This window comes from Ostrinia nubilalis, chromosome 8 (genome assembly GCF_963855985.1).
Source record: "Ostrinia nubilalis chromosome 8, ilOstNubi1.1, whole genome shotgun sequence".
In the NCBI taxonomy this organism is placed as follows: domain Eukaryota; kingdom Metazoa; phylum Arthropoda; class Insecta; order Lepidoptera; family Crambidae; genus Ostrinia; species Ostrinia nubilalis.
Window position 1 is genome coordinate 10,229,171 of NC_087095.1, and position 15,036 is coordinate 10,244,206.

The window sequence follows — 15,036 nt, forward strand, 5'->3', positions numbered from 1 at the left end:
AAACCGAATCGTTCATTTCGCGCTTAAAGGCTCTTAATTATGATTTCGTGACTTGAAGTTGTAATAAGTATGGTCTCTCTGCAACCTAATGGATAATAACTTTATATTGTCTTTGCTAATCATTTGGCAGTGCAATTTTTTAATCTGTGCTCAACTCCGTCTGTGTGTCTGTCTCTGTCTGAATGACGTGATCGTGGTTACAAATTTTATTCTAAAAAGACTTTTTTATTATTAGATGGTGTTTAATTATTGAAACGTGCGAGTTCTTATAAGTTTTAAAGCGTTTTCCACAAATAGTAAGTTTATTGTTGTATAAAAAACACTTTTCCTAAAGACTGACAAAAAGGTTTGGTTTCTTCGTATGGCTCTATTTTTCGCAATTTTTTATCGTGTGTAATGCAACAGTGAGGTGTATTTTGTTATTTCATAGGTTTGTTAGTTATTAATCTAATTCATTGCGTCAAGGATTTGAGGATATTGTGCAGTATCCGTCAAAACTACCTACTTATGCCAAATTCTATTTCTCATTACATTGTTTAATATCGTATTTCCTTAGAATCGTAAAGATTACAAAGAAAGTTAATGTTTTAGATGTCTGGCGGTCACAAACATCGGTATAAGAATGTGGGGCTGAGTGCAGATGAGCTACGGCGTCGTCGAGAAGAGGAAGGAGTGCAGCTCCGTAAACAAAAACGTGAACAACAACTTTTCAAACGTAGAAATGTAAACCTTCCTGCAGCCAACGCTCCTGATATCGCTTTACAGGTATGAACAGTATACATTTACACTTCAATAGGATACAATGGAAGGACAAGTACCATTTGATTTAAAATAAACATTACTTACAGGATGATATCAATATATCTACAACTGATGACATCACTCCAGCAATGGTAGCTGCTCTCTATGGGGACAATCCACAAGAGCAAGTTATGGTCACACAGAAATTTAGAAAACTTCTGAGTCGAGAGCCCAATCCTCCTATAGATGAAGTTATACGAACTGGAATTGTACCAAAATTTGTGGAATTTCTCACTAATAGCTCTAATCCAACACTGCAGGTAATTTTTATATTTATTTTAATGTCAATATGACCATACATAGTGTAATCATCCCAACTAATATATTATAAATGCGAAAGTAACTCTGTCTGTCTGTCTGTCTGTTACGCTTTCCCGCTTAAACCTCGCAACCGATTTTGATGAAATTTGGCGTAGAGATAGTTTGAGTCCCGGGAAAGAACATAGGATAGTTTTTATCCCGGTTTTTGAAACAGGGACGCGCGCGATAAAGTTTTTCTGTGACAGACAAAATTCCACGCGGGCGAAGCCGCGGGCGGAAAGCTAGTCTCTTATAAACAAGCAATATTCCAAGATTTATCTATTATGATAGTAAAATTTCCTGCCCGTTAGGGTGAGAGCTAAATATGTTATGATTGTGCAGTTTGAAGCAGCATGGGCGCTGACGAACATTGCATCTGGGTCTTCAGAGCAGACTCAAATTGTGGTGGAGTGTGGAGCAGTGCAGGTGTTGGTAGGGCTCGTAGCAAGCGGAGCCAGTGACGATGTCCGTGAGCAAGCCGTGTGGGCGCTGGGCAACGTTGCGGGGGACTCCCCTCGCTGTCGGGACACTGTCCTGGCTGCAGGAGTGCTACCACCTCTAATAGAGTAAGTAAATGTCCCAAAGATTGCAGACATTTTAACAATAAGTATGCAAAGATTTAGAAAGGATGATAAACCAATGCATTTGGTATTCAAATGATTACAATAACAATAAAAACAACAAATATTATCTTTGTGATATTGAGTCCTGATTTTTTATTGTTTCTGAATAATATTTAAATTTATGTAGTACTGAATTACTAATACATTGCAGGATCCTGAACAAATATACAAGACTCTCTATGACTAGAAATGCAGTGTGGACTTTGTCAAATTTGTGTAGGGGAAAAAATCCACCCACAAACTTTGAAGCTGTTGCACCAGGTAAGATATCTTTAAAAAACATAAATCTATTACTTAACATTTTTAATTCCTAAATTGTTTATTGTATTTTATTAGGTATCCCAGTATTAGCGCGGCTTTTACATCACACGGATGCAGATGTGCTCAGCGACGCTTGCTGGGCGCTTTCTTACCTATCCGATGGGCCGAATGAGAAAATTCAGGCGGTGATAGACGCCGGCGTATGTCGAAGGCTCGTCGAACTACTTATGTAAGTTATATTGAAGGAGTCTGTAAATTATAGTTATGAAGAGGAAATTGTTTACTATTGTACGAGGGCTGCACTAAAAGTATCGGGAATGGAATATTTCCACTGTTCCAGTCATATTAAAATCTATTTAATTGCAAACTCCAGGGTTTTAAAAATCGTATACCATTTATTTATTTAAAAAAAGATTCTCGGTCGTATCACAAGGTCTTGTCAAACTTGTTTAGTCGTTGAGAAAATGGAATTGACTCGAGAAAATTCAAGAGCGATGATTTATTATGACTTTTGAAGTGGTTTAACACAAAAACAGTGTGTTGACCGGATGATTTCTGCATTTGGTAATGAAGCCCCATCCAAAACCACAATTTATCGCTGGTTTCCTGAATTTCAACGTGGACGTGTCAAGCTCAGTGATGATCCCCGTCAAGGTCGTCCAAAAACTGCAGTCACCTAAGAAAACGTTGATGCTGTGCGTAAGCTGATTGAAGAAGATCGACATGTGATATACCGCGAAATTCAGGCAACTTTAGACATTGGCATGAGTCAAATACAAATAATCTTGCATGAACAATTAGGTACAGCTTACTATGGGCCTCATAAGAAGGCTCAAGGTCACCCAAAGGGCGATGGAGCGGGCTATGCTCGGAGTTTCCCTGCGTGATCGAATCAGAAATGAGGAGATCCGCAGGAGAACCAAAGTAACCGACATAGCTCGCAGAATTGCTAAAATCAAGTGGCAGTGGGCGGGGCACATAGCTCGTAGAGACGATGGCCGTTGGGGCAGGAAAGTTCTCGAGTGGCGACCACGGGCTGGAAGACGTAGCGTGGGCAGGCCTCCTACTAGGTGGACCGACGATCTGGTAAAGGTCGCGGGAAGAGCCTGGATGCGGGCAGCGCAGGACCGTTCATTGTGGAAAACCTTGGGGGAGGCCTTTGTCCAGCAGTGGACGTCATTTGGCTGAAATGAACAATTAGGTGTAAAAAAGTTGTTTTCCCGATGGATACCGCATTCGCTCTGTGAAGAGCAAAAAGCGGCTCGCGTTACTTGGTGCGTCAGAACTCTCGGGAGATTACATGCAGGATCCTCAAATGCTGTATACAACATCGTATCAGGTGACGAATCATAGACGAATCATATACGATATACGCGTACGAACCCGAAACAAAAAACCAGTCACGAGTTTGGGTGTTCGAAAATGAATTAAAGCCAACAAAAATTGTTCGTTCACGGAGTGTTGCAAAAAAAATGGTGGCCACGTTTGTCTCCAAAACCGGCCATGTTGCGACTATTCCTCTTGGGGGACAAAGAACGGTTAATGCAGATTAGTATGCTAGCATTTGTTTGCCACAGGTCGTTTCTGAACTCCGTAAAGAGAACTGCAACCGCCGCATCATCCTCCATCACGACAATGCGAGTTCTCACACCGCGCACTGAACAAAAGAGTTTTTAGAGCAAGAAAACATAGAATTATTAGTCCATCCGCCGTACAGCCCCGACCTAAGCCCTAATGATTTCTATACTTTCCCTAAAATAAAGAATAAATTGCGTGGTCAGAGATTTTCATCACCTGAAGAAGCTGTGGAAGCCTACAAAACGGCCATTTTGGAGACCCAAACTTCCGAATGCAATGGTTGCTTCAATGATTTTTTTTTTGTCGGCCGTTTGGTGTAGTGGTTCAGAACGGACTACTATGCCGAGAGGTCCCGGGTTCGATTCCCGGCCGGGCAGAAATTGAAACGATAAATTTCAATTTCTGTGACGGGTCTGGGTGTTTTCTATGTATAATATTATGTATGTATTTACAAAAAAAAAAGTATTTAAGTATGTTTATATCCGTTGTCTAGTACCCATAGTACAAGCTTTGCTTAGTTTGGGACTAGAAGCGCAGTGTAAAAATGTCCAAGGATATTTATTTATTTTATTTTTATGATTGGTTTCGTGTATGGAAAAATGTGTCAAATTTGGCGGAGAATACTTTAAAAAGCAATAAATACATTTTTAAATAGTAATGTTGTTTCACTTCCTTGATTCCCGAAATTTTCAGTGCCGCCCTCGTATCTAAGAATAGATGTCAATTTTTCCTTCTTAATATAAACACATTAATTTATCCCATTCTAAAAGCAGAGCTCATCCAGCAACTAAATAGTGATAAATATAACTACCATCTATTTTTTCTTTCTATAAAAATCCAGCCGGTACTGTCTATAGCCAAAAACTTGGCGTGATAATTTCCAGGCATAACAAGTCGACTGTAGTATCGGCGGCGTTAAGAGCCGTCGGCAACATTGTGACAGGCAATGACGCGCAGACGCAAGCGGTGCTGAACTGCAACCCTCTGCCGAATCTGCACGCGCTACTGCGCTCCAACACCGAGGCGCTTCGCAAGGAGGCTTGCTGGACCCTCTCCAACATCACCGCCGGCAACGCTGTGCAGATACAGGTCGGTACAGTAAAAACTCATAAAACCCATTTATTTTTGCAAATAGGCTTTTAAATAGCACTTTTACACGTCCTAGTATTAACCCTACCACTGCTTCGGGACAATAAATGGGCCTGTGCTGAGAAGAAGCAGCGCTAGAAACTCGAGTCACTATTATAGTATTACAGCCACGTAGATACAGGTCGGTGCAATACCATAGCCGTGCAGATACAGGTCGGTACAGTATCAAAGCCGTGTAGATACAGGTCGGTACAGTACCATAGCTGTGCAGATACAGATCGGTACAGTATCATAGCTGTGCAGATACAGGTCGGTACAGTATCATAGCTGTGCAGATACAGGTCGGTACAGTACCATAGCTGTGCAGATACAGGTCGGTACAGTACCATAGCTGTGCAGATACAGATTGGTACAGTATCATAGCTGTGCAGATACAGGTCGGTACAGTATCATAGCTGTGCAAATACAGGTCGGTACAGTACCATAGCTGTGCAAATACAGGTCGGTACAGTACCATAGTTGTAAAGATATGGGTCTGTACAGTACCATAGCCATGCAGATATGGCATTTAAAGGTTGGTAAATTGTGGCAACTGTCCGAAACAGCACATATTTTCGAAACTATTTCTAAGTCACAGAGACGTGCTGAAAAGACCGATAGCGTCAGTAAGATTAGAATATAAAACCAGAGATCAGCATTCTGGCAGAATTATTCTTTGTTCTGACAAATATGTTGAGAGGAACAAATATTATGCAATCTTATCTATAATATTATCACTTGTGGAACTTACTGCCAGTACTCCTATTGCAAATTGATTGCATATCTCTTATCATTATAGATCATAGGTCAAGTCCTGTATTACTGTCATTAATAACATCATGATTGTAACATTTCATAAACAGCAATCTTTTTATTTATTTCAGGCGGTAATAGATGCGAACATATTCCCAACTTTAATTGAAATTTTAAGACAAGCCGAATTTAAAACGAGAAAAGAAGCAGCGTGGGCGATTACTAACGCTACCAGTGGAGGAACTCACGTCCAAATTAGGTATGTTATTGCTAACAAATATTTAAAAAAATATTCGATTCATTGTTTTAATTTGTAGTTAATTTATTTGTGTTGTATTTTCAGGTATCTAGTTGAACAAGGTTGTATTCCACCTCTATGTGACTTATTAACTTTAACTGACGTCAAAACTATTCAAGTTGCCCTTAACGGGTTAGACAATATTCTAAAAGCAGGCCAACAGTCGGACCAGCGGGACAATCCATATGCGGCGGCCATCGAAGAATGCTTTGGTAAGATATTGTCATATTATTATTGTGTTGATTTATTACAATGTTTGCTATCATACTAGTTTCATGCCATGTTGCAATTTGTTTTTTAAAATGTTACTTCTGGTATAGCACTTTACTGTGTAGGTTTCTGCGACAGTAGAGTAGTACGAGAGGAGTAACATGAGACGTTTGTTACGTAATGTCTTAAATTATTGGCGTTTTGACGTAACAACACTCCCTCCCGCACCTCTTCCACTGACAAGAATTTTCTCAGTAAAGCACTAAGTATATCAGTAGCAAAATGTTTTGATCTATAAATAGTAACATCCCCACTAACCTCTCCAGCTAACCTTTGAAAAATATGTTTGTGCCAATCGGCAGTCCGAGACGTAAACCGTTGAGCTATTGTCGTTAACGTAAATATAACTTACCTCCGCAGGTCTGGACAAAATTGAGTTCTTACAATCGCACCAGAATCTCGACATATACCAGAAGTCGTTCGAGATCATCGAGAACTTCTTCGGGTCGGAGGAGGAGGACGCGCGGCTCGCGCCCGCCGTGTCGTCGTCCACCGACCAGTACCACTTCGGCGCCGACCAGGCCGTGCCCATGGGCGGCTACCAGTTCTAGCCGCGCCCCCACGCTTATACGCTCGCTCATTGTGCAGTGAGTACGCTTTTATACACGCCGTCGGCACTGAATATCGAGTTTTAAGATGATCACGCAAAAGATAAGGAGACAATCATGTAAAATGCCCCATAAGTGCTACCTTTTCTTTTTTATATTTGACGTTCATAAGTGCCACTTGTGGTCTAAACTGAATAAATAATTTTGATTTTGATTTCATTCGCCTGACTGACACACGGTTCGTGTGCGAGCCATACGCCGCTCAGAACCTAAACTGCGGAGTGACACCCCCTTTGATTTTTTATATTACGTCAGGGGACATAATTATTAGCTTAGGCGCAGACCACCTACTTTAGTTGCCCAATCGTTGGGCCCGATTCTAATTTGTATGAATCGGCCGATACCAAATCGGCGTAATGTGCGCACTTCCATACTGATTAACTGCCCGACTAAACTATCGGTTGACAAAAAGTTCAGTCTGCGCCTAGGCTTAATTACCTTGAGTGATACCCCTTGATTTTTTATTTGACGTCAGGAGATAATCATACATTTAGTGATTTTCCTATAAGCCTTTTTTTCTTGTTTCAGATGTCAATAACTCGCCGATGTACCCGACAACATTACACTACCAGTTCCCTGAACAAAATATTTACACTAGAGTATACAGAGGAAACTCTATTTATCAGACTATTTACTCTATAGACCTTATCCCAGTCGCGTAATATACAGCTGAATGACGATTAAGGACATAGGACGTTATAAAACATTAGATAATTTTTTGACCTTGTTATTTTTACAGTAAAATCAAATTATACCAAAGTGTTGATAAAATTACCGTTTATCCGAATCTTGATAGGTAGGTATTGTGTAAATGTGTTTTAAACACCTAATGATGGTATCAAAGGTCTTTTCCATAAAATTGCACATAGTGCAAAATACTTAATTTACTTGTTTCATTAACTACATAGATTTATTGTTTTTACGTATACACTATATAGGGTGACTTTTAAATCGTTGGCATCCTTTTAAACTAAGACTACTCATGGTACAGTCACGGAATGAAAAGGTTCGTCAGTTTTCAAATTGATTCCTTCAACGAATCGCGAGCACATATTTTATTTCCTTTTGAAACTATGTTACAGAATAATCTCGAGTTAGAGAAAATAATCTTTAACTGTTCGTCAGTAAAGTTCAAAATTATACAGATCAAAGTTGTTTGACGATTTATCTTGTCAAGAAGATTATTGTGATTGATAAACTAAAACCTTCTTGTTGGTTCAACCTGCCATTATTATTTCTATTAAATAAAAAAAACTCTTGTCAATTGGTCAATGTCATCATTGCATTGCACTGATGGGATAGAAAAATAAACAAGCAAAACCTTATTCGTTAGCAAACGTCATATTTATTTATATGTTAGCAGCTTTGACTGCAGCTTATGTTGGCAGGTTTGACTCTAAGGCCTCAGCCTCGAACTTAGCGGGCAGCGGGGCGGCGGCGGCGGCGGCGCGGGAGCGGGGCGGGCAACGCAGACCCGTTCTCGAAACCAGCGGGCAGCTCGCGCGGCGCTTTAGCGGCGGAGTGTTATGTTCGAGGTTGTGTTGTCGAGATATTTGTTTTTATTCGCGAACGAAATGTCTGAACAACGGCGACAATTTTATTTCGATTCAAATTTATTCCTTACGCTCGATTTATTGTGGGCAAAAGAAGGAGTGCGCTGCCCGCTCGTTGCCCGCTCCCTCGCCGCTGCCCGCTCCGGCGCCGCTGCCGCGCCGCTGTTTTCGAGAACCGGTCTATTTGATTTTACGCATAAGATCCTGCCGCTCCCGCCCCGCCGCCGCTCCCGCGCCGCTGCCCGCTAAGTTCGAGGCTGAGGCCTTACAGTACCTAGTGCAAGCGAAAACCGACACTAAGGTGACGAACCTTTTCATTCCGCGACTGTACATAGTACATTCCCTAAATATGAGACAAATAAAATTTAAAATTTAAAACCTTGTACAGACGACAGCACACCAAACTTAACACTGTGGTATCTTATTTCGATGTAGTAAGTGTTATTTTGCAACAAAAGGTGTAGGCTGATGTGCTGTTAACTGTACAATCGTTTTAAACTCTTTTTAAGAGCACACTAATACAAATAAATAGTAAAATTGAGACAAAATCTCATCAGATTTGTCTCATATTCAGGGAATGTACTATGTATCATGAGCAGTCTTAGTTTAAAAGGATGCCAACGATTTCAAAGTCACCCTGTATACATACTAGATAATTATATTAATTATACATATAATGGACTTTTTGACAGTGACTTATATGGCAAAAGTAGCCAGTATAACCGTGTTGTATCGCGCTATTATTTAAAGTATCAAACTAGTATAAAACGTTGGGGGGTAGCTTTGTAACCTGGCTGTGGCAAGCCAAAAGTTTATTATATGACAAAAATGCCCAGACTCGGGCTATTTATCTTACCCGAAATCTTAAAACCATAGCTAAATTAACATCTTTGTTCTAGCCATTTCCCATTATTTGGGGTCGACTCTCCTCGTTCTGCGAGGAAAATCTGTAGTCGAAACATTTGATTGGGCAAGCTCTAATTCCTTGGCCACCGTGGACCACCAGGTGGCCAGTAGCCGTCCTCTATCTATCCGTTTATTTGGCAGTACTAAGGCCTGTTACGACATAGCTAAATTATTAACTAAACATTTAAAAGTGGGCGTGGCTTTTTGTCTGGTTTCCGCCTGGGGTTTGGGGGATTCATAGTGACATGCCGCGACCGCGGGCTTCCTTTGCTTATAAGAGAGACCCAGTGTAAGACCAACTAATGTTAATGCTTAACATGTATAAATGTATGCTTTATCGAATATCGATAGCTAACACTAATAGTCTAGTGATAGGTGTGTTATTGGCACTCGTGATGACCGCATTGAACTCTGTAGTGAGTTGTAGATAATATTAGGAAGTATTAATAAATAGCACCACTAATTAAGAGTGCTGTTTTATAAAGATGGTAATGACTGACGTGTATAGTTTTGGTTCATAATATCGGGTAACGCGTGAAGCTTTTTCTTATTTCAGGGATTCTGATATTCGGAATTTTAACTAAACATTTAAGACATGAATCACTAACACGTCTGCGGTCCGTAATTTAAAAAAATATCATGGTCTGGGCAGAGTTTCCACTGTAGTATTTTATTTTGCACCCATTTTGTATAGGTGATTTTATTATTTATATTATATCTATAAATTTATTAACAAAGAACACGCCTTATTATTTTGCTATTGTAGATAACAGCATATCTAGTTCATTTATGTTGTACCTAGTTAAAATATATTTTGTTGGCCTTCATGTCATTCTTTGTTACTTATGAAATTAAACTTGTATATTGTTATGTGAAAATTGTTATGTTATTGATCACTGCCTGCAAACTATTTTCAGCTCATCAGATAATATGTCGCTTGATTGCATTTGAAACCTGACGTTCAAATTACAACAATACAAATTAACTTGAAGCTGGACTTTTGATTTCACGATAAATATTGCCTTGCAGAAACCTTTCAAAACTATCACAACTATTTATATGTGTATGGTATCAATACCATTGGCAAAACTGGCGTGAGCTAGGATACAGTTGAGGCCTTAATAATTTTACCAACTAAAAAGTGGCGTACGCATAGAATTTATATTCATATTTTCGTGGGTCCATTAATAATTCTTCTGTAGGTACTGCATAACAAAATAAGTTTCTATACCTACAGAAACACCTGAAATAATCTTTCATTACTTACACCCAAATGCATACTCTCGATAGGTATTTGGGTTTCTTTAAATCAATCTTTCATGACTCGGAGTATATTATAATATGCTTTTCTCTTATTGGATTCAATCAAGTGGGTGGGGACTGGAGTTCAATATTAACATACATACCATACATGTTAACAATGTTTGTATATTTTATATTTTTGGATACATATCTATAAAAATATTGCTCTTATGTACAAGAGTATTCTCTAAAAACTTTTTAAGATTACTTATCTTTATCTTAAAATGGCACAAACACACCTGCGTGCGCCATGATCAGCTCAACGAATTTCAGGATTGTGATTTTGCATGATGTTAAATTCGATGAGTGTTTTTAAAGATCTACAGGCACAAACAAGTGCGTTGACCTTTTGCACATTCGCATCAGACAATAACATTTCTGATTTCAATAAATCAAACTTCATACCTTTATTATTTTGTTTTTTAAAAATCTTCCCTTTAGAAACAAACTTATTTATGATGGCATTATTCAATTGGGCCTTATTACAAAAAAATAAACGCGCGTAGAACACTTGTTTAAATTGACATTTAATATGGAAATGACATATTTTTATACCAGTGTTCAACGCGCGTTAGCTTTTTTTTTATTAAAGCCCTCCGTGCTTAAAACATTATTTTTAGTATTTTACTATGAATATTGTTATTGTCCATTGCAAATTTTAAAATTACTAAGCCATTTTAATTAATTGATAGAGATCTATTTCACTAAGGTACATTAGTGAGTTTTAATAATTTTAAAAGCATGTAGAAATGCAGGCACTTTAACATGATATACCTTTATTCGTAAAATGCACAAGCATCCTCAATAAACTATTTTCTGTGTGTATTTCTTCCCAAAAGTTCATTCTCTCTCGAAATGGATTTCTGCCTTTAGTGAGCTCAGTGCCTATGCTGAGATAATTCAACTTGTCCTTGTTTTCAACTGGGTCCCACTTAATCTCTAGTAGTGGATCATCTTCATCTGGTGTTGGGTTTCTAAAACATAATAAAGAAGTTTAATGTGTATGTGGAATTTATTTATGTTCATTATTGTGGGACATGGAAAGAAAATTTACTTACCCACATCTTGCAAAGTTCGTCCACATTTTAACCACTCTCTGTCGAGTTAAGATAGATTCTCGGCTTCCCTTGGAACTTGTCTTCGCGGCTTCCGATGCATCAGGTGATTTAATTTTAAATATAAAAGGTAGTTCCGAGCTGTGACATAAGCCAGTTAGAAATTGAAGATCTTCTGGAACTGTCCAGTCTGATGGACAGTTGAATATGTAATAAAATACAGGACATTCAGATGCAAATTCAGCATGAGCCCTTACAGTTTTGTTTACATAGTAAAGAAAGTAATAATCACTTATCAGCTGCAAATATTGTGATTTATTATTTTCAGTCAGTTTATCCTCATCAGCCAAGTAGAATTTTAAAAGCTTTTGGCCAATATTTTTGGATACTTTGGTATCATGTAGTGATAATGATCTTGGCACTAGTAAACTAACATTTTCATTGTATTTTTCAAATTCATCATAAAAGTTACTTTTAATATATTCTAATATATTTGCTTCTATATTGTTACTACCAATCAAAAGAGGTACTTTGTTGAAATTTCCTGATTTAATAATTGCCATTGGACTTTTAGTTAGAAATGCTGGTACACCTTCATAATCATCTTCTATGCATGGTTTAAAAGATGTATTAAAAATATCTCTTGTATCTAATAGAGATAATTTACTTTCCATTTCTACAAATGCATGCATAATATCTTCAGCTGGCACTGATCTTAGTTCTTCTATGACTTCAATATTATTTGATTTTGTTATGCCCAACATTTCGGTCAACTCCAAAGCTTGCTGCGTAGGATTTTGACCAAGTGACCAATTATTAAAGGCAGTAGAACTCTGAGAAATAGCCTTGTGAAATAATCCTTTAGCCATAGGAGACAACATTAACAAATGGACAGCAGAACCTCCTGAGCTGCTTCCAAATATTGTGACATTATTTGGGTCCCCACCAAATTTAGCTATGTTCTTCTGTACCCACTTTAGTGCCATGACTATATCTTTTAGGCCACAATTTCCTGGTGCAGAAAAGTCATTGATAGAAAGGAACCCAAATGGCCCCAATCTGAAGCCACATCTTACAAACACAACTCCTTGGTCATTTAGTAATGATGGGTCTAAGTACTCATCTATGGAAACTGAGAAGATGTAGGTTCCAATCCAAAACATGACTGGTAATAGTTTATCAGGTTTGATATTTGGTGTAGAGAGCTCTATGTATAGACAGTCTTCTGAACCCAAAATTTCTTTTAACATACTGTTATAAGTAAATGCAAATGGTGAATCTTGTGTGCAGTCCATTTTTCCAGTCCAAGGTGTAACTGGTAAGGGTGGCTGAAATCATAATTTATGTTATGGGTAGGTAAGCACTTATATTAAAAATTTACCAAATTGATTACTTTTTATATTCTGTTAATATTATAATATTTTGTTTGCAAAATCCAAATTAATTATATCAGTCTAAAATTAATCAGTCAAAAAATGGTTTGTCACAAAGTGAACTGACTGTCGAATGCTGCAGCAAAAGTATAGGTGTCTTATCACTACCATATAAGATTTAAATTATTAGAAGGTAAATACACTTACTCTAAATCGTAATAATCCCACAGGAGGTCTGGCATAGGGTATACTCTTGAACTTGTAGTATTTATTCTTATTATTCGTATCAATATATCCACAAACAAGGCCATCCTCAGTTTCGATAGTACAGGTGTTGATACTATCCATCTTTAATTATCTATAATAAAATACAAAACTCGAATTATGATCTACTTACTGTAGTATAAATTAACACTATTCATAGTTATGTAAAGTTAACCTACACACTGATAGCTGTTATCAGGACCACGTTAAAAGTAAACAATTCTTTAGTTTCGTAATATTTACACAAACATGCAAAGTTCTCGAACTTTGAAAATTGAACACTACTGTTTGCTAGGTTTAACAGAATACGAAACCTTGTTTTGTTAAATTCACAGATTTATTGGATCAGTCAATAAGAAATCACTTTACCGAGTTTATAGATAATTAACATCACCAAATCACTAGCTTCTACGACGACGATATTATAATAGTACACAATATTATAGTACGACCGGAGTGTGCGACGGAGTTCATATTTTTTTATGTGTAGTGCACAGATTTAGAGAGTATTGTGTATTCTTATTCTGTCAATGTCAAAACTGTCAAAATATGTTGGATAGGGAAGGCTTGTCGATATTTATGATATCGATATAAATTCTATTGAAGTTACAAAAGTAAGTAAGCCGAGATAAAAAAGTTTTCTAAAAGTGTCTTTGTTTTTCATACGATTATTTACTTAAGTAAGATATTGTTGTGTTTTCGTGTTTTTATATTAGGTTTTATAAAAAAAAAGACTAGTTCATTGAATATAAGATTTGGGTAAGCATTATTTAAAAGGGATAACAAAATACCAGAGCCTCGATTACGGTAATTTTTAACGTCTCCAATCCAGACGCGCTTCTTCGATTCTGCGATACGATTGGTCCAAAACAGCGTAAATCAGCTGTTTTGACCAATCGTATCGCAGAATCGATGAAGCGCGTCTGGATTTGAGACGTTAAAAAAAAAAGTCAGTCGTTTCATATATTTTTAGAGCTCAAATACTACGATGCACAGTGGTGCTACAGCTTTGGTGCCATAGTAATAAATGCTAAGGCGGACGTATTCTATCAGAATACAGCACTTTTATTTTTTGGCCGGCACTTTTGATTTTGGACCAAAATGGATGATGTCCTTTATAAAAAATCTAATATGGAAAAATACCTACATAACTACACACGCAACGGCATGTACCTTACAAACCGCAAACGTGAACAGCGCTCACGTCCGTCCCCTGCTAGCTCTCGAGCATCACTGGGAATTAGGGTTGCCAACTCTTGAAAGGACCAATCCGGGAGAATTGTGGGGGGGGGGGGGGGCTTGCTCCATAGTTGTCCATCACGCTGAATACGCGCTCGAATGAAGCATTTAGAGACAGGAATGGAAAGAACAAACGTGACCATTTTTTTTAATTCAGGACAAGGATTTCTGTCTTTCGATTTCGTAAAGAAGTCAACCCAGCGTAAATCCACTCGATTTTCTTCAATAAGATGTGGTTGCACCTCACGCAAAAGTCCAACCTCATCGTACAATTTGTCACTATCTATGTCAATATTTAATAATTCCTGGAGTTTAGTAATGCTGGTCCATGTGATTGGTTCTTTTAAAGATAAAATTTATACACAAGTACGAGCAGCAATGGATGCATTTAATTTTTAGAAATACCGGAGAAAATATTGCTCTCCGGGAGGTCGGGAGGTTAACCATTATTTCCGGAGTCTCCCGGGCAATCCGGGAGGGTTGGGAACCCTACTGGGAATACACCGGATCGCAACCGCGTCGCATTTTAAATAATTATTTTATTTGCAAAAAAGTAGGCGGTGGGGGAGCTAGGTCCCCCACGAGTGGTGTTAAGGGTTAACCATCGTAACCGGTTAGATTCAGTTATTTTACATCTCTATTTTTGACTGACTAATATTTTTTTAAAACATCGACATCAATTAATCTCGATATCACTACACTACAAACTGAACCGACCTACCTT

At 38.1% G+C, this 15,036-nt stretch overlaps 3 protein-coding genes across 4 annotated transcripts in view; 1 reads left to right on the top strand and 2 right to left on the bottom strand.

Annotated features, from left to right (window-relative positions):
* LOC135073961 (large ribosomal subunit protein eL24) overlaps positions 1–15,036 on the bottom strand; it is a 138,718-nt gene that overhangs the window by 10,970 nt on the left and 112,712 nt on the right. The gene's annotated exons all lie outside the window — the stretch shown is intronic.
* Positions 155–7,503, top strand: LOC135073909 (importin subunit alpha-7). Its single transcript, XM_063968157.1, has 11 exons — positions 155–296; positions 592–765; positions 849–1,061; positions 1,444–1,667; positions 1,876–1,985; positions 2,061–2,214; positions 4,448–4,652; positions 5,576–5,703; positions 5,788–5,954; positions 6,373–6,599; positions 7,149–7,503. The coding sequence occupies exons 2-10, from the start codon at positions 592–594 to the stop codon at positions 6,561–6,563; spliced, it is 1,566 nt and encodes a 521-aa protein (XP_063824227.1). The 5' UTR covers positions 155–296; the 3' UTR covers positions 6,564–6,599; positions 7,149–7,503.
* Positions 10,490–13,503, bottom strand: LOC135073946 (juvenile hormone esterase-like). Of its 2 annotated transcripts, none has more exons than XM_063968208.1 (4): positions 13,388–13,503; positions 13,017–13,167; positions 11,440–12,764; positions 10,490–11,355 (listed from the first exon to the last, which is right to left on the bottom strand). In XM_063968208.1, the coding sequence occupies exons 2-4, from the start codon at positions 13,155–13,157 to the stop codon at positions 11,142–11,144; spliced, it is 1,680 nt and encodes a 559-aa protein (XP_063824278.1). In that variant the 5' UTR covers positions 13,158–13,167; positions 13,388–13,503; the 3' UTR covers positions 10,490–11,141. The 2 variants fall into 2 exon arrangements, with proteins under 2 accessions (XP_063824278.1, XP_063824280.1); XM_063968210.1 differs by lacking the exon at positions 13,388–13,503 and adding an exon at positions 13,253–13,348.

Coding starts and splice junctions, on each gene's coding strand:
- LOC135073909 (XM_063968157.1), top strand. CDS start 592: ATGTCTGGCGGTCACAAACATCGGTATAAGAATGTGGGGCTGAGTGCA. Junction 1,062..1,443: donor GCTCTAATCCAACACTGCAG/GTAATTTTTATA, acceptor ATGATTGTGCAG/TTTGAAGCAGCATGGGCGCT. Junction 5,955..6,372: donor GGCCATCGAAGAATGCTTTG/GTAAGATATTGT, acceptor TTACCTCCGCAG/GTCTGGACAAAATTGAGTTC.
- LOC135073946 (XM_063968208.1), bottom strand. CDS start 13,157: ATGGATAGTATCAACACCTGTACTATCGAAACTGAGGATGGCCTTGTT. Junction 12,765..13,016: donor TGGGATTATTACGATTTAGA/GTAAGTGTATTT, acceptor TTATGATTTCAG/CCACCCTTACCAGTTACACC. Junction 11,356..11,439: donor ACGAACTTTGCAAGATGTGG/GTAAGTAAATTT, acceptor ATTATGTTTTAG/AAACCCAACACCAGATGAAG.